General features: G+C 41.7%; 2 protein-coding genes across 2 annotated transcripts; one reads left to right on the top strand and one right to left on the bottom strand.

The window, feature by feature from the left end:
* Positions 1 to 5822: 5822 nt before the first annotated feature.
* On the bottom strand, positions 5823 to 17632 carry LOC112249563 (polycystic kidney disease protein 1-like 2). The gene is made up of 23 exons (XM_024419362.2): positions 17238 to 17632; positions 16047 to 16187; positions 15848 to 15882; positions 15685 to 15745; positions 15500 to 15561; positions 15308 to 15370; positions 14939 to 15094; positions 14667 to 14785; positions 13169 to 13289; positions 12964 to 13086; positions 12614 to 12833; positions 12175 to 12356; positions 11817 to 12047; positions 11642 to 11743; positions 11350 to 11528; positions 10336 to 10482; positions 9944 to 10146; positions 8808 to 8995; positions 8400 to 8535; positions 8112 to 8307; positions 7683 to 7902; positions 7488 to 7572; positions 5823 to 6864 (listed from the first exon to the last, which is right to left on the bottom strand). The coding sequence occupies exons 1-23, from the start codon at positions 17569 to 17571 to the stop codon at positions 6818 to 6820; spliced, it is 3351 nt and encodes a 1116-aa protein (XP_024275130.2). The 5' UTR covers positions 17572 to 17632; the 3' UTR covers positions 5823 to 6817.
* A 507-nt stretch (positions 17633 to 18139) lies between these two features.
* LOC112249129 (dihydroorotate dehydrogenase (quinone), mitochondrial) lies at positions 18140 to 27218 on the top strand. The gene is made up of 9 exons (XM_024418793.1): positions 18140 to 18230; positions 18685 to 18894; positions 19686 to 19885; positions 22002 to 22084; positions 23723 to 23910; positions 24404 to 24517; positions 25542 to 25695; positions 25836 to 25995; positions 26105 to 27218. The coding sequence occupies exons 1-9, from the start codon at positions 18213 to 18215 to the stop codon at positions 26196 to 26198; spliced, it is 1221 nt and encodes a 406-aa protein (XP_024274561.1). The 5' UTR covers positions 18140 to 18212; the 3' UTR covers positions 26199 to 27218.
* The last annotated feature ends 375 nt before the right edge of the window (positions 27219 to 27593 follow it).

The raw sequence follows: 27593 nt of genomic DNA, 5'->3' as shown, positions 1-27593 counted from the left end.
TCTCCATGGACTTTACAGTGTCCCAGAACTTTTTTGAGTTTGTGCTACAGGATGCAAATTTCTGCTTGAAAAAGCTAGCCTTAGCTTTCCTAACTGCCTGTGTATATTTGTTCCTAACTTCCCTGAAAAGTTGCATATCACGGGGGCTATTTGATGCTAATGCAGAATGCCACAGGATGTTTTTGTGCTGGTCAAGGGCAGTCAGGTCTGGAGAGAACCAAGGGCTATATCTGTTCCTGCTGTTCCTGGTTCTACATTTTTTGAACAAGGCATGCTTATTTAAGATGGTGAGGAAGGCAATTTTAAAGAATAACCAGGCATCCTCTACTGACGGGATGAGGTCAATATCCTTCCAGGATACCCGGGCTAGGTTGATTAGAAAGGCCTGCTTGCTGAAGTGTTTTAGGGAGCGTTTGACAGTGATGAGGTGTGGTCGTTTGACCGTAGACCCATTACGGCAGTGATGGCAGTGATCGCTGAGATCTTGGTTGAAAACAGCAGAGGTGTATTTGGAGGGCAAGTTGGATGGGATGATATCTATGAGGGTGCCCGTGTTTACAGATTTGGGGTTGTACCTGGTGGGTTCATTGATAATTTGTCTGAGATTGAGGGCATCAAGCTTAGATTGGCAGGATGGCCCGGGGTGTTAAGCATGTCACAGTTTAGGTCACCTAGCAGCGTGAGCTCTGAAGATAGATGGGGGGCAATCAATTCACATATGGTGTCCAGGGCACAGCTGAGGGCAGAGGGTGGTCTATAGCAAGCGGCAACGAAGAGAGACTTGTTTCTGGAAAGGTGGATTTTTAAAAGTAGAAGCTCAAATGTTTTGGCTACAGACCTGGATAGTAAGACAGAACTCTGCAGGCTATCTCTGCAGTAGATTGCAACACCGCCCCCTTTGGCAGTTCAATCTTGTCGGAAAATGTTATAGTTAGGGATGGATATTTCAGGGTTTTTGGTGGTCTTCCTAAGCCAGGATTCAGACACGGCTAGGACATCAGGGTTGGCAGAGTGTGCTAAAGCAGTGAATTAAACAAACTTAGGGAGGAGGCTACTAATGTTAACATGCATGAAACCAAGGCTTTTACGGTTACAGAAGTCAACAAATGAGAGCACCTGGGGAGTAGGACGTGAGCTAGGCACTGTATGGCCGGCCTGGATTAACCTCTACATCACCAGAGGAACAGAGGAGGAGTAGGATAAGGGTACAGCTAAAGGCTATCAGGACTGGTCGTCTAGTGCGTTCGGAGCAGAGAGTAAAAGGAGCAGGTTTCTGGGCGCGATAGAATAGATTCAATGCATAATCTACAGACAGAGGTATGGCAGGATGTGAGTACATTCGAGGTAAATCTAGGCATTGAGTAATGATGAGAGAGATATTGTCTCTAGAGACGTTTAAACCAGGTGATGTCACCACATATGTGGGAGGTGGAACAATGGTAGGTTAAGGCATATTGAGCAGGGCTAGAGGCTCTACAGTGACATAAGACAACAATCACTATCCAGGACAGTAATGGACAAGGCATATTGATATTAAGGAGAGGCATCCGTAGCTGGGTGATCAATAGGGGTCCAGTGAGGGGTTGGGCTGGCTGGGGAGACTGCGATTCAGACAGCTAGCGGGCCGGGGATAGCAAGCTAGCAGAAGGGCCATAGAGGCACGTCTCAATGGAGGAATCTCTGTTTTAGCCACCACGTGCGGTGACGTCGATAGACCAGTCGTGATGGATTAGTAGGGTTCCGAGTAGCAGAGGGGTCCAAGTCCAATTGGCAAAATAGGCATAGTGGCCCAAGAAATTGGCTGATGGATCTATACAGCTAACAGTCCAATATGCTCTAGACAGTTGGCGGGCCACGGCTAGCAGATGGGCATTCAGGGGACGTCACGATGTAAAGGCCAGGCACCGCTCATCATCATCCACATTCAGAGAGGTTTAGTGCCGATGCACAATGACTCACCTAGCTGGGTCAGTTTGACACTCAGAATAAGCAAATTCCTGCAGCTACAGACACCTTAGATTAGAACTAATAAACAAATAATCCAAGATGGTATAGCAGTCAGATGTCTTTGTCAGTAGTAACCACATTTGTTTTAGCAAGTCAGCAATATCAGCTATGTTTTTTTAAAGTCAGTAAACAAAACAAAATGTATATACTGTATATATATATATATATATATATATATATATATATATATATATATATATATATATATATATATATTATAATACACGTGTAAGGCTGAATTAACTGTTTCGCTGCCAGACAAGGCTCCGCTGATAGCCAGGTGTAGCAGTGGTAAGGTGTTGGGACTCTGCTGTTGGGACAGCTTTATGTAGGCCCTAACTGTTTGTGGGCACCGTTTGTCACCGTTATAGTGCAATTAATGTATTGTTAGTGTTGTGTAGTGGCTTTGCTGGCATGCATCCCACATTTTTTGGGGGGCCCCACGAAGATTTACATGGTAAAATTGCCACTTACTAAGACAATTAGGTTATTGCTATACGCAATATAATATTAAAACCATTCTTATTACATTCTACCTGAGGACAACACAACCCACTCTCTGTAGAGTTTAGAGTTTGAGGGGAGAGAGTTTAGTTAAGGGTTTTAAAATAGTAAGAATAAAAAGACAACAACCAATTGAAGAAGGCTGCTTCCCTGCCATGAGTCACCTATGCGGAGGTTGAAGGCCTGAAGCATTCTCTTTTCTGCTCATGGCCAAACTCAATTTGTACTACGCTAAAGGGGAATTGACTGACTCAATATAGGCTCAGAGAATATTAATATCCCCTCTTCCAACATTTAATTAGCTGGTAATTCCCCAAGAAATGTACTAAATTCATTTCTTACGTGGACTTGAATTCATTCATTTGTGATTTTAATTAAAAAGATATTCTGCACAGGGCCCAAATCATTTTACCTGAGGTTAGATATTAGTTTGGAATGGATAATGTTCTGTCTGACCATTGGACCACCAATAATTTCTGCCCTCCGAATTCATATTCACTATATAAATAGGCCCTTTTAATTTTGTCTGGCTTGCCTTTCCAAATAAAATGGAATATTGTTTTGTTCATATAATTTAAATAGCAGGTCACTAGGTGTAGGCAAAACCACAAACAAATAGGTAAACTGTGATTTGACTAAAGAGTTAATCAGGGTGATTTTTCCACAAATAGACAGGTATTTTCCTTTCAATGGTAGCAAGATCTTATCTATTTTTGCTAAATTTCTATTAAAATGTATTGGAGTGAGATCATTTCTTTCTTTTGGGATATGAATACTGAGTATGTCCACATCTCTGTCAGACCATTTCTTTGGTAAACTACACGGTAATGTAAAAGTTTAAAGAAATTGTGATCCAATATGTAATATAGTACACTTATCATAATTTGGTTTTAATCCAGAGTGGTTAGAAAAAGTATCTAGATCCTCTATGAGGCTGTGGAGGAATTACATTTGTGGTTTTATAAGAAAACATGAATCATCAGAGTACAATGACACCTTCGTATTTAAGCCACGGATTTCTCATTCCTTAATATTATTGTTGGATCTAATTTTAACAGCTAAAATTTCGACTTTACTTCTTCTTTCAAAATATTGTTTGGTGAATCATGAGTGACTCTCATTTGTAACAAGTTTCAATACATTTTTTTTTTAGCATTTTTTGTTGAAGATTGAAAAATAATGTGTTACATTTTCCCCCATATTCCATCCAGTTTGTTTTATTTTTATAATATATTACACTGGATCTGTCGCTGTTGCTGGTCAACTACATAGCTTGCAGTGACACACAGAGTTACGGACGTGAGTCAGAGGAGTTCTTAGACAATCTCTACCATGGCATTGAGATACAGTAACTTAGATAACTGTCTGGGGTGATATGAGTGTCTTACTAATAGGTGTTACACTTTCTTTCATAACGATCTGCTGAGCACAGTGAAAGTAGGACTCATGTTGTGATGGGGATGAGGGGAGAACAAGGGAATACAATCTTATTTTTGGAAAAACAGTTTCAAAGACATAACTTTGTTTTAATCATTTTTCAAATGTATTCAAATAAATAAATATACGTATAATACTAAGTGAACCCACAGATACAGTCACCTCCAAAAGTATTGGCACCCTTGACAAAGATGAGCAAAATAGACTGTATAAAATAAATAATACAAATATTAAGGTTTATTGTATGCTCAGATTTTTTTAAATAATATTATTTTATTTTAATACAGCTGAAATAGATTTGGTTGAACGTTTTACTGCAGTGGGCTAAATCAGGGTCACACAGTCTTAAACAAATCTACTTTGAAACAAAAGTATACACACGTGGTTATTTTATTATATATATATTTTTTTGTGGATTTTACCCCCTTTTCTCCCCAATTTCGTGGTATCCAATTGTTAGTAGTTACTATCTTGTCTCATCGCTACAACTCCCGTACGGGCTCGGGAGAGACGAAGGTCGAAAGCCATGCATCCTCCGAAACACAACCCAACCAAGCCGCACTGCTTCTTAACACAGTGCGCATCCCGGAAGCCAGCAGAACCGGAGGAAGGAAACACCGTGCGACCTGGTTAGCGTGCACTGCGCCCGGCCCGCCACAGGAGTCGCTAGTACACGATGAGACAAGGATATCTCTACCGGCCAAACCCTCCCTAACCCGGACGATGCCAGACCAATTGTGCGTCACCCCACTGACCTCCCGGTCGCGGCCGGCTGCAACAGAGCCTGGGCACGAACACAGAGTCTCTGGTGGCACAGCTACCCTAGACCACTGCGCCACCCGGAGGCCCTCACACGTGGTTATGGGCTTAAAAAAGCGAGATATAGAGATGAAATGTATTACATTTTGAGTTTGCATCCCAATATTACAGTTTATATACATCACAGAAGACAGAAATATAACAACACCGTTTGACATAGAAACACCGAATTTTCAGAGGCTTTTTTACAAATAAATGTTTATTAATTATGAAAAATATGAATAACATTCCACCCATGAGGCCACTAGGTCGTTTCACTGCAGGAAAGGCTACCAAGAAAAAACAAAATAAAAAAATACTGTAGGTGTCAAAATGATGATACCCGTAAAGATTCTTATCAATAAAATCTATTTGCATTAACATTCTACTTACAGTTCTTTAAATTGAGATTTTTTTTAAATGATCTTCCATGGCTTCCCGTTTCACTGGGGTATGAAAAGAGGTAACATCCTTTGTCATCCATCACCGTGGGGAAAGGCAAAGCGCTCACAAAGAAAAAAAACTAATGGCTGTTGACTTTCATAAATCAGGCAATGGGTCCAAAAAAAAACACACAAAAAAAACGAATGTACCACTAGCCACTATTAGGGCAACAATTAAGAAGTTTAAAACCACTGGAGCAGTGGTGAATTTGCCTGGTAAAGGACCCAAGTGTATCTTGTCCATACTCACAGTGATGAAGATGGTTTGTGATGAAAAGAAAAGTCCAAGGGTCACGGTTGCCATAAAAAAAAGCTTTTTTGAGAGAAACCAACAAATGTAAACACTTGGAGTTTGCTAAACGTCAATGGCACATGGATTGGAACCAGGTGCTATGGTCAGATGAGATGAAAATAGAGGTTTTTGGCCACGCACACCAGTGGGCTTTGAAAATATTTTTTACATTTAACCTGGCAAGTCAGTTAGAAACAAATTCTTATTTACAATGACGGCCTACACCGGCCAAACCCAGACGACGCTGGGCCAATTGTGCGCCGCCCTATGGGACTCCCAATCACAGCCGGTTGTGATACAGCCTGGATTCAAACCAGGGTGTCTGTAGTGACACCTCAAGCACTGAGATTCAGTGTCTTAGGCCGCTGCGCCACTCAGGAGCCAAGCCCATATGCATCTTTATTTTGTAAGAGAGATGCAAATGCAGAAAATAACCCCATGCCTACTGTAAAATATGGTGGTGGATCTTTGATTTTATGAGGTGGTTTTGCTTCCTGGTGATAGTGACATTGAACGGTACCATGAACTGTACCAAGTACCAGGACATTTTAGCCAAAAACCTGGTTGCCCCTACCAAGAGGCTGAAACTTGGCTACAAGTGGATCTTCCAGCTAGACAATGACCCCAAGCACACATAAAATCCACAAAGAAATTATTAATTGACAACAAAAAAATCTACATTTTGCAATGGCCATCTCTGTCTCCGGACTTGAAACCCATTGAAAACCTGTGGTTTGAACTGAAGAGGGAAGTCCATAAGTACAGACGAAGGATATAAAGGATCTGGAAAGATTCTGTATGGAGGAGTGGTCTAAAATCATTCCCAATGTGTTATTTCATCTCAGAAAACATTCAATATAGCTCTGGTTTTCTATTATTTATTTTATACAGTCTTTTTTGCTCATTTTTATCAAGGGTGACAATGATTTTGGAGGTGACAGTATGTTACTTAAAAGTAAATATAAATGTACAGTGTAAAATAATATATCAGCGGTTTGTGATAAAATAAATATAACAGAGTAATTCCATACATTGAGTAACTTCATACAATCCACAAGAATAAAAGTTTCTAACTATCAGCTTATTACTAAATATTACAATTTCAATGATACAGTAGTTTTCAGTACATTCATACATATTATGCCTTGTACCTTTCTTATTAAGAGTAACAAGTATTCAATAAAAACCTAACAACTATGTTTTCTAATAACTTATATTCTCATTTTGCCACGTTGATAGTCAGTGCAGCAGAGCAGAGGATGTCTGTTGTAGGGCATCAGGTCTTCCAAACCCATCGATCCTCTGGAGACAGAGTGTAGAGCTAAATTGTGTTTCTTCAGTGCATCTCCCTACCGGAGTACAATTTACACATCTCCTGTTGTTCTGTAAGACAGATAAGACAAGCCTCTTTGTGAGGACTTTTCTTTTCAACATCTCAGAAGGGAAGCTCAACAGAACGCCTGTGAGCCTGACATGGTGTGGCATACTAACACAGGTTTTAGATATTTGTACCTTTATTTTACCAGCTTAGTCTCAATGATATTAAACATATATTTTACACTAGAGGCCTGGCCAAAATGGCAGCAAAATACTACCATAATTCTATGCTTCTCCTACTATCTGAGGGTAAAACAGACTTATACAGCTCTATTGCAGTCTAAAATGTCTAAAATATACCATTAATTATGCATAATAGAAAGGTTTCAATAGTTTGACAGAAGCCATTTATATTCAAGGCTTTGTTGTATTTCTGTGAGAGAGTAGGCATGGATATGGAGAAAAAAAAGGTATTTTCTCTCTATGACAGTCCCTTACTGACTGTAACCCTTCTCTCTCTGTAAAACCCTTCATCAACACTGAGAGTTGGGTTGATGTAAATGCCTTTTCAGAGTACTAGTACTGAGAAACCCAGATCAATTACGCCTTTGTAAAACTGACACTAAGTTAAAGCATAATGGTTTCGTGAGAGCCCTGTACAGTAGGTCTTCTGTGCTCGAGGATCTTACCTTTCAGGAGTAGTCCAACCTCCTCACTGTCTTCTACTGCCACTGGTTTGAGGAGGAGGGCAAAGAAGATCGCCATACCAATCACCTGAGAATAAACACAAGCATCAAATGAAATTCTTCTTTTTACATCTGCTGATGATTGAACAGAACTTCAGGACTACGTTCTTCATGTAAGTCATAGAGCCCTGGTCTTACCTTAAGAGGCTGGAGGATGAAGATGCTCTGGAAGAGGGACATGGCCAGAGAGATAACCCACTGGATGGACTTCTCCCTCCCATAGGCAAAGCCATACATCAGGGTAAAGTACGTGGACACAACACTGATGGAGACGAGCAAGAACCAGCCCACAAACACAAACCACCAGGGCAGCCAGCAGCTCGAGCTTTTCCTTTTCTCCCTAGCAACACGGGGAGGACTAGGAGAGGAGGCACAGAGGAAACACAGGTATGTTTAGGTACTTGGTCAGAGTAATGTATGACAATGATATTCACATAAATACAGATCAATTTAACTTGATTGGAAACTGAGAGGAAGGGAATGACGTGTAAAGTATTTTTTTTTGAAAAGCTTAACTTTTAATTCCGTTATTTATATTCCCTTCTCTGCACAGGTATATTGTCCAACCTGTAAGCCATGTGGCTGGTGGAAACCATCTCGGACGTCTTCTGCAGCAGGTGGACGGTGTTCAGGATGTGTTGACGGGCCTCTGGGGTGGGGAAGGCACTCTCATCCAGCCGCTCCAGGCACATGGACAGGTGGTGGAGGAAGTACAGGACAAACTTGCTGCAGTAGACCCAGTGTGGCTCACTCTCACTCAACCCTAGTAGGCAGACGCATCAAATCTCCAACAATTACAATGATGTCAAAATCTGTGTGACTTGTAAGGTTGCTCTTGCAGTGTCAGGGAAGCACCTTGCATAAGCTGAATGACCCCTTGCACTCTGCCCAAGGCTGAGCAAAGGTCATCGCATGACTCCAGCTTCTTCTCTAGCTCAGGCACTTTGTTCCTCTGGCTCTTACAGAGCAGATTCACCATCTCCGCTGTGTCCTAGATAGGGACGTAGTATGCAGGAATACAGTACTTAAGGACAGAACATACATAACAGTTGCCAGTATCAATGTTGCCAGTATCACAGTTGCCAGTATCAATGTTAATGGTTGCTATAACCAATAAGATATTGTATGGCCTTGGAAGTAAGAAAAAAGGCAGGCACAGCTGAAAGGAATAAACGATGGGAGTGTTTGAAGGTTATAGACAAAGTATAGCGCAGAACTATAGCACAGCAACAACACTTTATTTTGAAAAGGTAAAGAGAGGACCTTAAGAATGGTTGGCATGGTAACAGCGAGGGGTTTCAGGCCCTGCATATCGGGGTTCTTCTCCTTCGGTTGGACGAATCGTGGCTTGATACTACGGAATATGGTGATGATGAGGATGTTGATGGGGAACATGAGCAAACCGCTTTCCACCCCCACCATGATCTCCTCCCAAGTGACCTCCAGCGAACCTGGGACATGAAAGCACACCATTATGGAGTCAAGGCACAATAATAGAAGCTATAACACTCAATATATCATTCAATGTCTGAACACTTGTTGTGTTGTTCTGGGTCAAGTATTTCTTAGCCATATGAAAGGTTTATCAAGGGCTTGGGGTCATTGAATAACCACTCTGTGCTGTGTGACAAGGTCTTTCAGGTCTGTATTGTCAAAGGAATGTGGCTGAAACGTTGTCTATTGAAGGGTTATGAAGAGCCTTCCACTGCCTACAACTACTAGTCCTTGTAACTCTGTGAACACCAAGGAGAAAAGAGCCTTGAGTTGGATCTAACATTTATAATTGAGACAAGTCCTTGTCTTTGATTCTTAATGCAGCTGTATCTAAAAAGTCTGATATGTTATCATCCACATTGCAGGCTAATCGTAGTTCCCATGTACTGCACTGCTCTCTTTTTACTGTTGAAAAAACTTTTTCCGGTAGCCAAAATTTCCAATTTCTATGTGAGTGGAGGATAAAATTGCCCATCCTTATCAGAGGCAGCTCATTATTGCCCATCGTTATCAGAGGCAGCTCATTATTGCCCATCCTTATCAGAGGCAGCTCATTATTGCCCATCCTTATCAGAGGCAGCTCATTATTGCCCATCCTTATCAGAGGCAGCTCATTATTGCCCATCCTTATCAGAGGCAGCTCATTATTGCCCATCCTTATCAGAGGCAGCTCATTACTGCCCATCCTTATCAGAGGCAGCTCATTATTGCCCATCCTTATCAGAGGCAGCTCATTATTGCCCATCCTTATCAGAGGCAGCTCATTATTGCCCATCCCATCCCAGCTCATTAGATGTGGGCTCAGATATGAACGGCACAGTCACAAAAGAGGACTGATTGACTCACCCACAAGGACTTATCCAGTACCCAATATAAAACATAATGTTGTATCTCTATGGACTTACCAATGGTGAAGATGACAGGAGACTGCTGGTTTTTGGGGATCTTCCAGAAGGCAATGTTGATTGCCATGGTGCAGAGCAGGAGGCTCATGCAGCAGGACACCCTCTGTGCTCGGGTGAACGGGCTACGCCAGGGAGGGTCTATGATGGACACCCAGATGTGCTGATCTCTAAAGCCTGTCGACGTCCTGGTCTGGAAAATATTTCTAGGACATAGAAAGTTTGGGACATTAGGGGATGACCAGGGTGGAAGTCAGAGGAATTACATTGAAAAAGTAGTCTATGATACAAGGGTTCAGAATTAAAACTCTATGGCACGTTGCAAGATATTGGACCTAGCCTAGAAATCCTCTACAGACATGTTGTAACATTGTACTCTACTGGTGGTCAATCACCTAAAGCTTCTGATCTCATTTTTCTTGGCAGCGTTGAGGGTCTTCTTGGTCAGCCCGTCCCCCCTGTCAGAGCTCAGCCACGATGAGGACAGGAAGTGCCAAACCTTCTTTCTCTGCAGGTCTTGGATCGTCACCTTGTTGAGATACCTGGTGGGAGGAAACGTGACCTCACACTCAGGAAAATACTTATTATTCCCTGTGTAGAGATAGAGATTCTTAGACTGTAGGGATAAAAAACAAAAACAAGTCCCTGCCAGCATAGCAGTGGTTGCAATATTTTTGTTGTGTGTATTCAAAGACCCAGTGCAGTCAAAAACAGGATTTTCCTGTGTTTTATATTTCTACATGATGAGGTTGGAATAATACTATGAAATTGATGATAATGCCTTTTTAGTGTAAGACCTGTTTAAAACGATACCCTGGAATTTCAGCCTGTTTTGGTGGGATGGAGTTTTGGCCTGCCTGGTGACAACAGACCAATAAGAAATAGAGTTCCAAACCTCTCTGTCAATAACAGCTAGTTTTCCCCTTCTACTCCCAGGTAGTCCTAGAAAAATATTTTGCTAAGAAGCTATTTTGTTTCTTTTTGACAATTTTAATTGAAAACAATCACAGTAAGGTACTGAATTGTTACCCAGAAATGATTTGATATTGTGATAAATATGTCAGCATTGAACCTTTAAGACAGGTATTAAACAGGAGGAGAGGAGGAGACAAGGTGAGGTGAGGAGGCAAGGATGCTATTTTGAAGTGTCATTGTGATGAAACTCTACCAGGTCTCCAAGGGTGAGGGGAGCAAAGCTTGATAATGTCACACCTAAACTACTTTATCAGCTCAGTATTTATAGGTCCTAGTTGTCCCTGCAGATTCTTAACCCGGACCTTAGAGTTTAGTGTGCCACAAATAATTTTTAAACATGACAATGGAAAGTATGGAGTGATTTCAAAAAGACCTTGACTTTAAACAAGTCACAATAATTACAGGGATGATGTGTCATCTGCCCCGGTGCTTACCAGGAGGGGTGCCCCCCAGAGTTGTCATGGCACAGCTGGATGCCCGTCAGCTCCCCCAGGGGAAAGGGTGTGGTCACCAGGAACAAGTCCACACCCCTTCTCTCAAATACTGGTTTATCAGGGTCACTTAGGTGGTGGGGCTCACTCTCCCCCTGTGTACCCAACAACTTGACTGTAACCTACATAAAAAATATACTCTGATTAGCATGGATACTGGTATTGATATTCCTATGCTAAGTAAACTGACCACAGAAATGAATGAAGGATCTATTCAGTTACCACCCCATCTTACATTGGCAGAGGTACCCGCCCCTCTCCGACTGCCAGTCTGGACATTCAGTAGGTAGTTATAACTGGCACATGGGTGGTTATCCTTCAGGAGTGTCATCTTCCTCTGTGGACAAAACAAGTGTTTCAGTGTTTGTGTGTGTTTGTATTTGTGTTTGTACACGCCTTGATAAACTCACCCTGGTGAGGGCCCTCCTGTCTGCATAGCAGGCCCAGAGCAGAGTGACCAGGTACAGGCCAAAGAAGGCAGAGAGCAACGCCACCACCACATAGTTCTCATTCACTGTGGCAAAGTACTGAGCTGTGAGCGACACGTCTACGTAGTTGGGCATCACAAAGAAAGAACTCCCAAACGATGTCAGGTGGTTACACAGACAATGTGTCATCCTGGGAGTTGACTGTATACCCACCTAGAACAAGACAACACAGACAAACGCTTTCACAATATCACAAACACATACCAATGCTTACCAATTAGGTTTGTTCATAATCTGATGGAGACAAAGGAGGGATAGGTCTCATTAATAGCAGCCTCACCCAGCAGCCAGCTATGCTCCATGTCAGCTGTTTAGTGTTCCAGTACATGCACTTAGTAGTAAAGATGGTGATCTGTAGTGTCAGGCCCTTGCTCCAGGTTGAGTTAAACAGACTGGCATTCACATACCAGGTGCCTGTTCCCTTTTCCATCATCTCAGGGGTGACCAGCCAGCGATAACCCTCTGAAAGAGCACAATAGGGTTTTGAACATGGATTACTCTATACCACCCAGGCTAAGAAAGCAAACCAACAATACGTTTGAGAGCCCGACCTCCAATTACAGTGTGAAATGCCAGACAGACATGTCTTAAAGCTTGTGAATATCAAAGTAGTATGTGAATCTATGTACATACCAGACAGCTAGATTAACTGAAAGCAGTAGCACAGTGGATGTAATGTTTTGCCTAGCAGTAACTATGGTGATGGAATCCTCCTCTACCTGTGTGTCTCAGGACAGTGCTGTGTTTATAGTGGGTGTCATTGGGTGGGGAGCCCAGGCCCAGCAGCAGTTTTAGGGACACATTGACACTGGGCTGTATGGTGAATATGACTGTGATGTTGGGGTCCGTAGTGTTGAAAGTGGTCCCAACGCGAGCCCCTTCCTCCAAGGATACAGTCGTGCCAGAGAGCACAGGAGCATCTGGGCGTGGAAGAATGATCTATAGAGAAGGGAGAGAAACAACCAAATCTATTTGCATTCATGGTTCCCTCATCTCTGTTAGGGAAATGAGGATGGAATGACAGCAGGCTAAAGTTAAAGTAGTTGGCCTGTTCTATCCTGTAGCCTACCTCAATTAGCTCTGTCAAGTTTTCTACACTGATTTCCGTCAATCCATCCCTTAGTACAAGGGTACACACCGTTCCTGTGATGTTTTCAGTCGATGGATATGGGTTGCCTATAAAAGTGGTCACCTGAGAGGAAGAGAAAAAATATAAAAATAAAATACTATTTGCACAACAAAACAGCATCATCAATGTTGTTTATTGTACAGACCTGTACATTAACAAGTGAGTGGTTTTCCAGCGAGGAATGCAATGCAGAGAAAGATGGAAGCTTGATGTATGCATCGTCCTCTGACCCTAGAACCTTGTTATCCATTTGTGATGGGGTGAGGCTGAGGGAGACGAGACAAGAGTCAGATGGCTCGCATTCAAGTAGAGGACAGCAAGAAGCATAGTTTTACAGGTGCTAAGTAGAACCATACAGGGTTCTTTGGTTTGTTCCAATAGGGGAACACTTTTTGGTGCGAGGTAGAACCCTCTATGAAGGGTTCTACCAAGAACCCTTTTGTCCTCTAAAGGTTCTATCTAGAACCCTCTATGAAGGGTTATATCTTTGAAGAGTTCTTCCTAGAACCCTCAATTAACCAATTAACCGTTTCCACCAGTCTTATAATCCTTTAAAATTAAACTCTTTATGACAAAACATTAAGCGAATCACAAGGCCTTTCTTTGAGGGCTTAATTATACCCTGACACAGTGGTGTTAAGAAACTCCTGGTTTACAGGACACATTATGCTGGCTTGTAAAGTGATGTGCAGTTCTTATTTATTCCTTTTTTTTACCGTTATTTTACCAGGTAAGTTGACTGAGAACACATTCTCATTTACAGCAACGACCTGAGGAATAGTTACAGGGGAGAGGAGGGGGATGAAAGAGCCAATTGTAAGCTGGGGATGATTAGGTGACCGTGATGGTATGAGGGACAGCTTGGGAATTTAGCCAGGAATCCAGCCAGAGTGAGGATATCCAACGGTTGGCAATTTTAGTCACCCACAACTTGCACCCACAATTTGTTTAGGAAAATGTATGTTATTTAACTCTGATTATTAACACCAACACTGGGGATCGTTTACACCACTGATTGTTAAATTCATTTAACTCCTGAATCAACACTGGAAATGTTACACTGAAAAATGTACACTAGAAAAAACTGTCAAATTTGCTGTGAACCATACAATACACTGCTGGTTCACTCAGACTCCCTTCTATTCTCCTACTCTCTGCTCAATAAAATCACAGAAAATACTCATTTGAAAGAGAAATCATGGCACAGATATCAATTATGTCGGTACTGTCTATGTAAAATGATTCATGGAATAGCAGATAAATACAGAAATATGTCCATAAAGGTACAGTTTCAAACTTATTGGATTACTTCAACTCTGGATGTTAACATTTTTGAAAGAAAAACAATTACAATAATAAAGCTTATTCAGATGAAGAAGGGTTCTATGTAGAACCCTTGCCTTCCAAACAATCTGCCTGGCCTTCCAAACAATTATCAAATAAGTATGAAAAAGGTTCTAGGTAGAACTATTTGCATGACAAAATACCTTGTCTTTCAAAAAGGTTTCTTCAGACAAAAAAAGTTATTGGTAGAACCCTATCCCTCCGCAAAAAAACCTTTTAGAACCTTTTTTTCTAAGAGTGTAGAATTGGAGGCTATACCAATGAGTGAGATGGAGGAGCTCCGGGTTGTAAACACTAACCTGATCTGGTAGATGCTGCCTGTTGGGTGCTTCACGAAGAAGGGCTCATTAGATTCTGTGGTCACCACCAAGCTTACTGCCTTATAAATCTCAAAGGCCAAATCAAACATTTCCGTGTCCTGTTTGAAGACAGCAGAACATCAGCGAAATGCACTCTCAATGAACTCCACTTTTGTCATATGTCACACTAAAAACTGATGTATAGGTTTACAGTAGTATGTAGGCCTACATTTTAATGTTATAATAATGAAAGTTATTATTGCTTGACCCACCACATTAGTGTCACTGTCCTCCCCACATCTTTTCATTTTGAGGAGTATGACTCCCCCCGCGCAGCTGATGATATTGCTAGCAGTCGTGTTGTCTAATTTCAAATTACTTGGAAACAGCATCTGGGCTCCCTGTAGTAGAAGCTCAAGGTACTTTTTCTGTTGGGGGAGGGTTCAGGTTAGGCCCAAATTGACCAGGTACAGCAGTATAATTTATTTAATTACATTCACTGTTTGCTGATTTGATAATAATTTATCTATATGGTGAGAGAGAGCACTATGACTGAAAGTTCCAGTGGTCCTAAACTCTGTCATCTACTCCACTGACCACACCCGTCTTACTACATGTCCATCGTCATTGTGATACTTTACCCCATTGGCGTCTGTAGGCTCTCCTATAGCCATTTCCATTCTTTCCAGTTCCAGTTGAGCCTCCTGAAACAAAACAGAGGATATGACCGCAAACTCCCAACCACTGAAAACTATAATTGTGTTAACAATTGATAACAAAAAGAGTTTGAAATATGTGTCACACTGCACTTTTAACACAGCAGCATTTCTGACCTTGAGGAGCATGTTGATGTTGGTCACCTGATTCTCCATGCTTGACAGACTCCTTGACATACCTGTAGGATGAGAGAGAGAGAGAGAGAGAGAGAGAGAGGGAGAAAGCGAGAGAGAGAGACATTTAGTTCATGGGAGTACATGAATGGTTGAAACTGTGAAACAAACTTGCCAAACAAACTCACGGTTGACTTTAATTTGATGGCTTCTCCAGTGTCTTGATTTGTCACTTGCTCCCTGTTTGTCCTACGAAAGTCAACAAGAACCATTCATTTTGATAATAACTTTACTGACACTACACCAAAGAATTACAATAACGGATAAAGGCCATTAATAAAAGTCCCTTACCATACTATTTGATGGATTTGCAGATAAATTCAAATCTGTAGAACAACAATTATACAGCACAGATGTCATGCAGGATATCATTCAGGCCTCTACACTAAATCATTTTGGAAAACATTGCAGCATATCTGCTTACAATAAGGATCAGGACACAGTCTTTTTTTTTTAACATGTTAAAATGGGGTTAGCGGAGGTTCTGTACCCAGGGTGCAGAGGTAGCCACGCCAGGCACTGCAGTTGGTTGAGGTCACCAGCTGAAAGGGATCCATCATCACATAGGTGCAGAGGAGTGGGGTACTCCCGTTCTCCGTAGAAGCACCATTCTCTCCAGTAGCATTATACACTACAGACACATGAAACAATTATTGAAAAGCTATGAAATGTACTATTTTACATACAATACTGTTATTTTAATATTGTTTTCCAACAACAATGTATAATTTAAAATGTCCTTATATCATAGCTGATGGATCAAGTGTGAAAGCTTGGTTCTAAGCTTTCCCTATGGCTATGATGTTCCAAGACTGGTGGAGATATGTTATATGAGCTTATGAAAATAATGGATTTTGCTAACATCATTTGACACTGATAAGCGATCAGTAGTGAAGATGTGCTTCGTACATGGTAGCTGTCATTTACAAATGGCCTCTGTATAGCTCAGGAATTCCATCAAGACCATAAGCAGTGGCTTAATTAAGATGACTCAACTTTAGCCTAGCGGTTAGAGTGTTGGGCTAGTAACCGAACGGTTGCAAGATCGAATTCCCAAGCTGGCAAGGTACAAATATGTTGTCTGCCTCTGAACAAGGCAGTTAACCCACTGTTCTTGGGCTGTCTTTGAAAATAAGAATTTGTTCTTAACTTACTTGCCTAGTTAAATAAAGGTATAAAAATAAACTCAATGACATGGTGAATTTTTGTTGTTGGATTCATGTTAGTTGACAACTCAACCAAATGTAAATCAAAACTTGAAATTGAACTGATATCTGTGCCCAGTTCATAGACAGGGCTATGAATGCAAGGACTGACCGTCCATTATATCAACATTATAGTTTAAACATGTTTTGAGGCTATAAAGTGTTTGTTTACATTTAGTTTATTTAAAACATTGGAGTAAAACAAGCTTATATTTTGGGTTCTGACGGCACTTGAACTGAGCTCATGAGGCATTTACAAGTTATATTCTTCAGGAATCAATGGGTACATATTTTGAATTTACAAGTCCAAAAATGGTTGTAGTTACAGCAGATTGACCAATAATTTTTCAATTACAGCTATAGAGAAATCAGTGTCTTACAAAACCTGTTCAAAAGACACAGAGCAGCCCTGGAACCATAGTATAGTTTTACTATTTACTATTATTTTCGAGTGGTTTACCAGTATTTTTACTCACCGATCACCGGCCCCTGGTACTGCCCTAACACCCCCGTAGCCACCCACCAAGTAAGTTTTGTTTTGTGTCTCTCATTTGAGAAGTCCTCAAGGAAGCTCTTAATCTTGCAATTCAGGGCCATCAGAAGTTTCCCCCCTCGTTCCTTGCAGGACTCCTGGGCTTGATACCAGCTCTTTGGCTTTTGAGAAAACTCATAGGCCATATTTTCGAACACATGTTTGAATTTCATTGAAGTGGTATTATCTGCATCCTCTTCACTGCATGCTGTACTGGCCGTAGATACAATCCCCACAGAAATCCACAAAAACAAAGAGGCTCGTATGAACAAATCCATTATAGATGGTAGAGCTATGGTAGCCTACAAACTGAAACAAGTACTGGTCTTGGAAGAAAGGCACACTGCCCATCTTATGGAAATTAGAAAGCTTTCTTTTGAAAAACTGTGAATACACTCTTACTACATTAGGAAAATCACTACAGACACTCAAACAACATGCAAAGTGAAAAAGTGCCTTTACATCACTCAAGGGTAGAAATTTTGAAGAAAAACCTTTCTCAATCTACTTCACTTTACAAGTCAATTTGATGTAGCCAAGGCCTAATATTGACATTGAGCAGGGTTGTAACAATACATCTTTGGTTTTCAATTGGCTTATGAAATTAATTGAGGCTTATACACTATCCCTTCATCTTTAACGTCTGCCATTTTATTTGATCTTATTTGTGCTAATTTACTCAGTGAATTACTAGAGTTACTTTGTCACTACTAGAATTACTAGAGTCCTTTGTCTTACTCATATTAATTTATTATATTAATCAGAACAAATTGTAATTTTTATCTTGCAGAATCATCATTGAACTCTGACTTGACATGTTCATAGCTGCCTTTGAAGTATCGTGAGATTACATTCAGGAAGTGGTTCTCGGCAATGTGAGAGAAATGCTTCCAGACATTTGCAAAGTGATGTAACATCCATGGCGGGACAACTGAAGGTAACATCATTGATGAAACTGTGATGTTTTAATAGTTTGTATTTGTCATGAACAATGTTTTTACTATTTGGTAAGCGAAACTCGACAGTAGCCACTTCACGTTAGCTTCAACAATCAGAGTGTTGTTGAATGAAGTGAGCGAGCTAACTTAGCTTGCTACCCAGTGACTAGCTAGCTAACGTTAGCCTTTTCATGTAACCAGCCTCTGTGAGGCGGTAAGCTAGTTAACTGTTTGCTGAATCCTGTATGACTAGACAGACTCTGACATGCTGAATTATACCCACTGGGTGGTTCAAAGCTGGTAACGTTAGTCTCTCTGGGTATTCAGGATCACTCTCTGTCATCTAGTAATAGAAAAATAATTGCAACACCCCTCAGTTCACCTGATGTGCTTCAACAACAGTGCATCATATTTCAGTTTTTTCCCATCACATTGTTTTATTTTTCTTTGCAGCGTCTAAAGGACGCAGTGAAAATCATAGGGTCCGGCAGCGTCCTGTTTGTCTCCTACCTCACCGCTGTGGGAGATGAGCGCTTCTACACCAACCAGCTCATGCCCTTGCTGCAGAGGATTGTGGGAGCAGAGACAGCCCATGTCATGGCTGTGAGGTTAATCGGCCTGGGTCTGGTGCCTCTGAACCGCTACCAGGACCCAGCATCACTGGTCAGTGTGGGAGGAGGTGTCCTCTAGCCTGGCATGCAAACAGATTTAGCTATGTTCAGTCTGGTTTAACCAGGCTAGGTTCATTCCTGTTGGGTGTTTTCTCTCCTTGCTTACACTGAATTGCCTTTGTGCTGATGTAAGATTAGAACGGAATGTATGCTTTGTTTGAGAACCTTCACTCCCACTGGGACTCACCCTAGCTAGTCAAATCTCATTATAAAAAAATTTTTTGTTTGTTTTTTGTTGTTGTTAAATTTTACCCCTTTTTCTCCCCAATTTTGTGGTATCCAATTCTCTCCCGAGCCCATATGGGAGTTGTAGCGATGAGACAAGATAGTAGCTTAGTAGGCTCGGGAGAGACGAAGGTTGAAAGTCATGCGTCCTCCGATACCCAACCAAGCCGCACAGCGCTCATCCAACCAGGAAGCCAGCCGCACCAATGTGTAGAAACACTGTGCGCCTGGCAACCACTGCGCCCGGCCCGCCACAAGGAGTCGCTGGTGCGCGATGAGACAAGGATATCCCTACCAGCCTAACCCAGACGACGCTAGGCCAATTGTGCGTCGCCCCACGGACCTCCCAGTCGTGGGCGGTTACGACAGAGCCTGGGCGCGAACCCAGAGTCTCTGGTGGCACAGCTGGCGCTGCATTACAGCGCCCTTAACCACTGCGCCACCCAGGAGGCCATTATAAAAATGTTTTATCGAAGTTGTAACTGTTCTTTTGGTCACTGTGTACTTCCATGGAATTTAGGCAAAGTTTTAACCTGGAGTTGTTACTTCTTATTCCAGGAAGTGAATGTCATGGGCCGTAAGTTCAAGAACCCCATAGGGATCGCAGCAGGGTTTGACAAGCATGGGGAGGCTGTTGACGGGCTGTATAGACTAGGCTTTGGCTTCGTGGAGGTGGGGACCATCACCCCCAAACCCCAGGAGGGGAACCCCAAACCACGTGTGTTCAGACTGACCACTGACCAGGCGGTCATCAACCGGTATGGTTTTGAATGAATAAGACATGGCTACTGAACCATGGCATGGTTGACTGTCATTCATTATAGATGGATGTTTTTAGCTTGTGAATTCTGTGTCAAACGGCAGCGAACAGAGACATCACAGGTAGTTTATTTTGTCATTCTCCACTCTGTTCAAAGGGAATAAGCCTGCCACCTACACATTTATAAAAAATTATAAACTTTTGTACATTGAGGCTAGTGACAGACTACAATATGAATTCCCTTTTATATTTGTTGTAGCACAGCTTCTTCGAACTGAAATGAATGTGCGAAATGAATGTTATCAGGGTGTTACACTGCTACCTCGTTGCGCTCGCTTTCATTCTCTGAAAGTGCTGTGAAATGAGATGCCAAGGCACAAACATACATATTCATGAGTTGTTAGAACACAGTACTTTGCGTATATGAAGGGACATATTGGTTGTCAGAGAAGTTAATCCTCAGTTCAGGAAAAAGCATCCCAGATCCAAATGTAAGTCCATATATTCAAGTATTTGTAAATAATTGCTACACAATAAAGAAGTGTGCATTTTGTCATGGCTGTCTATGCTTGCTTGACATTGTTCTAAACATTTAAGAGCAAACCACTGAAAAAATATCAGAACCGTCCCATTTCTTCAGGGGTTAGTGTGATACGTTCTGTGATTTTCTTAAGTGTTTTGAATAGCAAATTCCACAGACTGACTGATGTTAACACTGCCCTAGAACAACAACAATAGGGCTAATACAGTGAGCTCAAAGTATTGGGACAGCGCCATTTTTAAAAATGTTTTGGCTCTGTACTCCAGTACTTTGGAATGATATGTCAGCTTTAATTTGAGGGATTTTTTTGATCCATATCGGGTGAACCGTTCAGTAATTAGAGCACTTTTTGCTCATAGTCTCCCCATTTTAGGGAACCAAACATTTTAGGAAAAATTGTGTCTTAAAGTAGTAAAAAGTAAAGTATTTAGTTCCGTATTCATGTAACGTGTATTTTGTCACTTTGGCGTCACCCCCCCCCCCCAAAAAAAATGCTAGCTGCTAACCTCACATGCCATTGTAATAGTGAGCGGTTATAATATTTGTGCATCTAACATTCTTATTCATGATTCATACAGGATTGTCCGTAATCATGGTAGCATCCACATTAACTTAGAAGTGTTAACAATAATAGTGGCTCAAAAATGCCACAATACATTTATTTTACATTCATTTAAGTTTTTATCTTCTCTTAAAAAATAAATAATCCCAAACCAGTTGCAAACATACACAAACTAGCAACAATTTATAGATGCACACACACAATTTATCATTCAATTCTATTGGGCACAAAATAATCTGAAACAAAACCAAAACAAACACCAATTGCATCCCCAAAATGTGTAGAGTAACAAGCATTGTGTAGTATTTGCGTGCTATGAGTCTGGGACCAAATACTTAACTTTTTACTACTTTAATACACATGTAAAAGAATTTGTCCCAATACTTTTGGTCCCCTAAAATGGGGGGGGGGACTATATACAAAAAGTGCTGTCATTTTTATATAATTTAAAATCCAAAGTGCTGGAGTACAGAGCCAAAACAACAGAAAATGTATCACTGTCCCAATACATTTGGAGCTCACTGTGGATGTATCCAAGTTGTTTGTCTTGTATTTAATGTAGTTAGTAAATGACAATAAGTCTTTGTATATTAGGCTCGAATCAATATGATTAATTCAATTTAGCATGGATGATATGCCGGGATGTGAGATGCTCAGACTAACAAGCCCCTCATATAATAATATGCCGGAGTGCTTCTTTCACTCCTCAGTGTACAACAACACAGCTTCCCAGAAGTTAAGTCAAGATGAGTGCATTAGATGATTAAAGGCCTCATTTCCTTATGGTGGTGTTTAATACAGTTTTACTCAACTGACTGCAATTATTTTTTTCATGTATTTTAGTAGTCAATTGAATTTAATGTGCACCCTAGAAAATCAGAGATTAACATGTACTGTGTCATAATGGCATGATAAAGGAATGGATCCCAAATTGCTTATAGTTGCTTTTTTTTGGCAAATGTATGGATTTTTGTGTGTTACATGAACTTAACCTCTTATGTTATGTTTCAGATATGGGTTCAACAGCTGTGGTCTTGCAGCAGCACGGGAGAGACTAAAGGCAAGAGAAGGCACCCAGGTAGAGCTGACTAAAGGTACTAGAGACACAACTCATGTTTCTGTCCTGTCTGTCAGACTGATAGATGGGTTTGACAGTGAGCTTATAAGTGTCTCAGGCACACAGCCAACTACACTACACTATAATCCTCTGCCTTTATTTTTATATGGAGATTCCCTTTCCCCTGGCTCAGAGAGGCGTTCCTAATACCAGTCGCACTCTTGCAGATCAGCTAATAAACACTTACAAATGAGTCTATCCTGCCCATACTGTCTTGTATTGACAGTCAAAAAGCAAACAACTGAAATGTTTTTGTCGACAAAACATTTTCACCGTTGTATTTTTAAAACATTGCTTTATATCGTTGATGAAGAGCGTTTGTTTCAAGTTTGATTGAATTCAATTTGGCATATTTCACTAGTTTTCAGTAAAATAGAGCATTCGTAACAAAATGTGCCCCACTGATTTCGATTGGGACATTAAGCCGAAATCACAAGGGGGATGTCCGTCAACCGCGTGAATTTGCTTGTGCGAGACTGGCAAGCATTAATTCACATAAACAACGTAACGTAAACCAGTTATTAAGCCGTAATTGTAATGGAAAGCGGTTTATAAACAGTTGTATAGTCTCTTGATATCTGAGTTACCTCATTCTAGGTTTTCCAGCCATAGTAGCCTAGAGACTATATGCCCATCATCAAAACAGGTAGGCTGCTGTATTGCTTTCAAATAGGTCATCTATTTATCAGATAAACCATAGCCTACAACCCAATTTCCCTTTTTAACCATACAACTTTACTTAGCGAAGTAGGGAAGAGCGTAACAATTCCTCAAATTCCCTTTGTACCAACAACCCACTCAATCTCTGGAACAGATTTAATTCATTTCAACCAAGGCAATCGCTAACCATGCATGTTGTTTCAGCTGCATTTCAATCCAATCGGCTGTAAGCAACAACGGTGATACTGTTCTTCACGTAATATATCATTCCCAAAACCAAATCCAGTTTCTAAATGTAGAATGTCGTTGCGTTCATGCATTGCTACACCGTTTTTCACAAGCACCAGCCTACATAATGTTGGCGCGCAGTTAAACTTGTGAACACTAAATAGACACTTTTTAATTATACATTTCACAATTCCAGAGGTAACAATGCACCAACAGTCAATTATTATTTTATTTACAATTTATCTTCTAATTTCACCAGCATTGCTCCGCTTCGACGTGAGAAAAATGTACTTGCTTCCTAACGCCTCGATCACACCGACAGTGGTGTTGTCCTAAATGGTACTCAGCATCATCTGGATACGTGTGCAACATTCACCTTCGCCTACCGTCTCTGTCAAGCTGTTTATGCATACAGGTTAATGCATACGTTCGATATATCCAACTTATGCGCCACACAGAGCGCACTGCAACTGCCTCTGCAACTCAATGCTGCAAGGCGAACACAGCGTTCCATTGGAAATGCGGGTACTTCTGGTGTACCAAAATGCAAAGATGCTGTTGGTGTTATCCAGGCGTAATTTGATGCACTATACACTCGTGACGCAGTTGACGCTTGCGGACAATGTATTCTCATTAATTCAGTCGCTGGCATTCTATTTATGTTCTGACCTTAACCTCTCCCAGGGACTCATAACTGGAATAAATCCTGTTGTCTGTGTGTGTTTAGCTGGCCTGCCCCTGGGCATCAACCTGGGAAAGAACAAGCTGTCGCAGGATGCAGCAGCAGACTACCTGGAGGGGGTGCGGACGCTGGGCCCTCTGGCTGATTACCTGGTGGTGAACGTGAGCAGCCCCAACACCCCAGGCCTCAGGGACCTGCAGGGGAAAGGGGAACTGCGACAACTGCTGTACAAGGTCAGTGGCTGGCAATTTTTGGCTGACCTAGATGTGATTTATATATCCTTTATTTACCCAGGATGTCACACTCAGATGTGATATCATACATGTTATTTATTTTATGTTTACAGTATCGTTGGCTTTCCAGAGAGCATGTTGTTGCAACTTTTCCTTTATTGAAGTCTGGTGTTTCTGTTCAGTTCTGTTCAACTTTTATTGATATAGCCGGTGAGCTTTCATATAGATTTCTATGTCAAAAGATAATTGACTTCCCATTAGACAACATACACATCACACAAGCAAGTACAGCATAGCGCTGTTTGGCTTGAACGCGATTAACCTTAGGAACAACTGCTCAGCTGTATTGCTCTTGTTTGGTCTCCGTGTTGTACATTGTTAAATCTTATTGATCTGTGTGGATGTGATGGATCTCATTGACTGTGTGTCTGTGGTGGCTCGTGTGTATCCCTGTACCCTCCTGTCTCCCCCCCATTCCACCTCCCCCATCCAGGTGCTGAAGGAGCGTGATGCCCTACAGGGGGGGAGCAGGCCACCTGTACTGGTAAAGATTGCCCCTGACCTCACCGCCCAGGATAAGCAGGACATTGCTGATGTGGTCACAGAGGTCAGTCGGAGGCCTGGCCACACGGGGGTCAGTCGGAGGCCTGGCCACGCGGGGGTCAGTCGGAGGCCTGGCCACGCGGGGGTCAGTCGGAGGCCTGGCCACGCGGGGGTCAGTCGGAGGCCTGGCCACGCGGGGGTCAGTCGGAGGCCTGGCCACGCGGGGGTCAGTCGGAGGCCTGGCCACGCGGGGGTCAGTCGGAGGCCTGGCCACGCGGGGGTCAGTGTGGTTCTGTGGGCTTCTCTATGTAGCCTACTCACCAAGCCTTAACCTACAGTATATAGCCCCCAATGACTTGGGGCTGGTTATTTTGGTCATCTGTGTTTTTCCTGTTTACTCATCTTCCTGAGCACACTTCTCACCCCACTCACGTAGTCGGCTTCTGTTCTGTAGCCGTCATCAGAGCAGTACTGCTGCCGTGGGTCTTAGCCAGCAGAGGACGTATATCACCAAATTGATTTGAATGCATTAGTGTTGCCTCCTATCCACTCTCTATTTTAAGGGGACTGTTTCTGTTTTTCTGTGTTAATTTAAGGGGACAGACTCCAAATGGAAAAAGACCAATAGAAAGCACAGCAGATATTTGAAGAGTATTGGATACGTTACAGTAAATTTGTCAGACAGTCCAATCATTGAGAATTAAGATGAACATGAAGATGTATGTGAAGATGAAATCGTAACTTATTTTTCATGATCCTTCTGTTTAAAAGTGAGTTCTGTATTCCATTGGAGTTAGTGTAGCATCCTAATTGTTCCAGGCACACATGAACGAACACACTACGTTTAGACAGGCAGCCCAATTCTGATCTTTTTCCCACTAATTGGTCTTTTGACCAATCACATCTTTTCACATCACATCTTTTTCAGAGTTAATCTGATTGGTCAAAAGACCAATTAGTGAAAAAAAGATCAGAGTTGGGCTGCCTGTCTAAACACAGCCTGAGTGTATTCGTTCAAGTGTGCCTGGAACAATTAGGTTTGGTATTATGGGGTAAGGTCAAATGGGTAATCATGATTTGTGTTTTAGCTTGGTGTGGATGGGCTGTTGGTCTCCAACACGACAGTATCCAGGCCTGAGACCCTACAGGACCCCCAGAGTAAAGAGGTGGGAGGGTTGAGCGGCCAGCCCATCAAGGATCTCTCTACACGCACTGTGAGAGAGATGTACAGCTTGACAAAAGGTAGGTAGGATAAATGAAGGATCATCACAACACTGCTAATGGCTGTTGCTGCAGCTTATACTGGCCTGATTGATTGATTGTGGGTTGTAGTGTATAGAATGTTCTCTTCATTCACCCAATATTGCTCTTTCTCATTGAAGGTAAGGTGCCAATTATTGGAGTTGGGGGTGTAGCCAGTGGACAAGATGCCATGGACAAGATCTGTGCTGGAGCCTCATTGGTCCAGTTGTACACCTCTTTAACCTATCAGGGTCCACCAGTTGTCACCAAAATCAAAAGGGAACTAGAACAGCTTTTAAAGTAAGTGTGAACTTGCATGTGTTTTTCTTTTACTGCGTGACTTAATGTGGTTTCATCTAGTCAAATTGCTTGTATTTGTAATATTCTGACTGTATCCTATGTTTTACAGAGAACAAGGATTTGCAAGCATATCGGATGCTGTTGGAGCTGACCATAGAGGAGCTGAGGGGAAATTTCAACAACAGTCTAGAGAGGGACAATGATCAAGGCTCTGAGTGTCAATATCAGTCGGTTCTACAGGTTAGATTGACTACAATACAGACTGATGCCTTTGTCAGTTTCCTGCCTTTACTTGAAGTCTATAATACATGAAGTGGTTTGCCTGATCAATTCATGCAACGCCTGGCTAGAATGATACCTGTGCACACAAATATTACAGCAGTAACGGCAGTATTGGGAACCTGCCCCATTTCACGGTTCTTACTGGATCTGTTGGTTATTAGGCGATGTAACCGTAAGACTGGTTAAGTGCTAAATGACACCAAAGTGCTAATGGTATTTTGACACTAGCAGTCACATTGTCATGTGTAATGTATGTGAAAAGAAAATATGGTTTTTTGTTGAAATTATGTAAATATAATGTGTGTTCTATTCAGAAATACTGTGTGCTGCTATTTATAGAACTATGTGACTATAGAAATTGAACATTATTTCACAAATAACTTCCATTCAAAGTGCTTAACTGCACATCTCTTGTAAATCGCTGAACTGCTACCCACATAATGGAGACCTCATCTGAAATTAGAGCTGATCACCTAGCAATGAGAGGAATGACAATTACCTGACAATTACCATTTAGCCTTGCAGCAGTAGTCAGTTAAACACTGAGGAAATATAACAACTTTGACATTTTAAAGAAAGGGCAATGGCACAATTACTTGCCTAATGTCAGCAGGCTTTAAATACACATGATCCCACTGTAAGATGGTAAAAACTGCCTTAACTCTCAGCGGTATAACGGATGAGAAGTGTACCAGAATAAGAGGTCAGTGACAAAGAGAGCCAAGTCCAAGAGGGATGCACTGATGGTTCTCTGTCCTATTTCTGACCTATTACATAGATTGAATTGAATTGTAATGCCTCCTGTTACGAGTGTAATGTCAAGGGATTACTTAATGTATGTTAAGTCGTGTACATTAAACTATATAGTTGAGCTATTTGAGAAACATTAACCTTTGAGCACGCGCCTCAGGCAAGAATAAATGTCAATTTTTAAATTCTTATGTCTTGACTGTCCATATCTTATTTTGGTATTCCATGCTCAATGTGCATGTTTTTTGGGTGGCACGGGAAATGCTGTCGTTGATGATCAAAGTCCCAGTCGACCTTATTGAGGCTCTATCGGAACCTGTTGGTACTCTCCTGTTATTCTCAGAGCCTAGCTTGTACTTCTTCTCCCCCAGTTGACTTCTTTAGAGATTGCCCACTTCATGTCCCTTACAGCCTTATAAGCCCTGTTACGGCATTATAGCTCTCTTTCAGTAGTTACTCACTCACCATCCCCTGAGCAAATGTTTCTGCCAGAGTTTGTCCATTGTACATATATTTTCTGTGTCAGAATAACCTCTCACCACTACTCTCATGAGTGGGTTCGATAC

This window comes from Oncorhynchus tshawytscha, linkage group LG04 (assembly GCF_018296145.1).
Source record: "Oncorhynchus tshawytscha isolate Ot180627B linkage group LG04, Otsh_v2.0, whole genome shotgun sequence".
Taxonomy (NCBI): Eukaryota; Metazoa; Chordata; class Actinopteri; order Salmoniformes; family Salmonidae; genus Oncorhynchus; species Oncorhynchus tshawytscha.
This window is presented reverse-complemented; position numbering and strand designations above follow the sequence as displayed.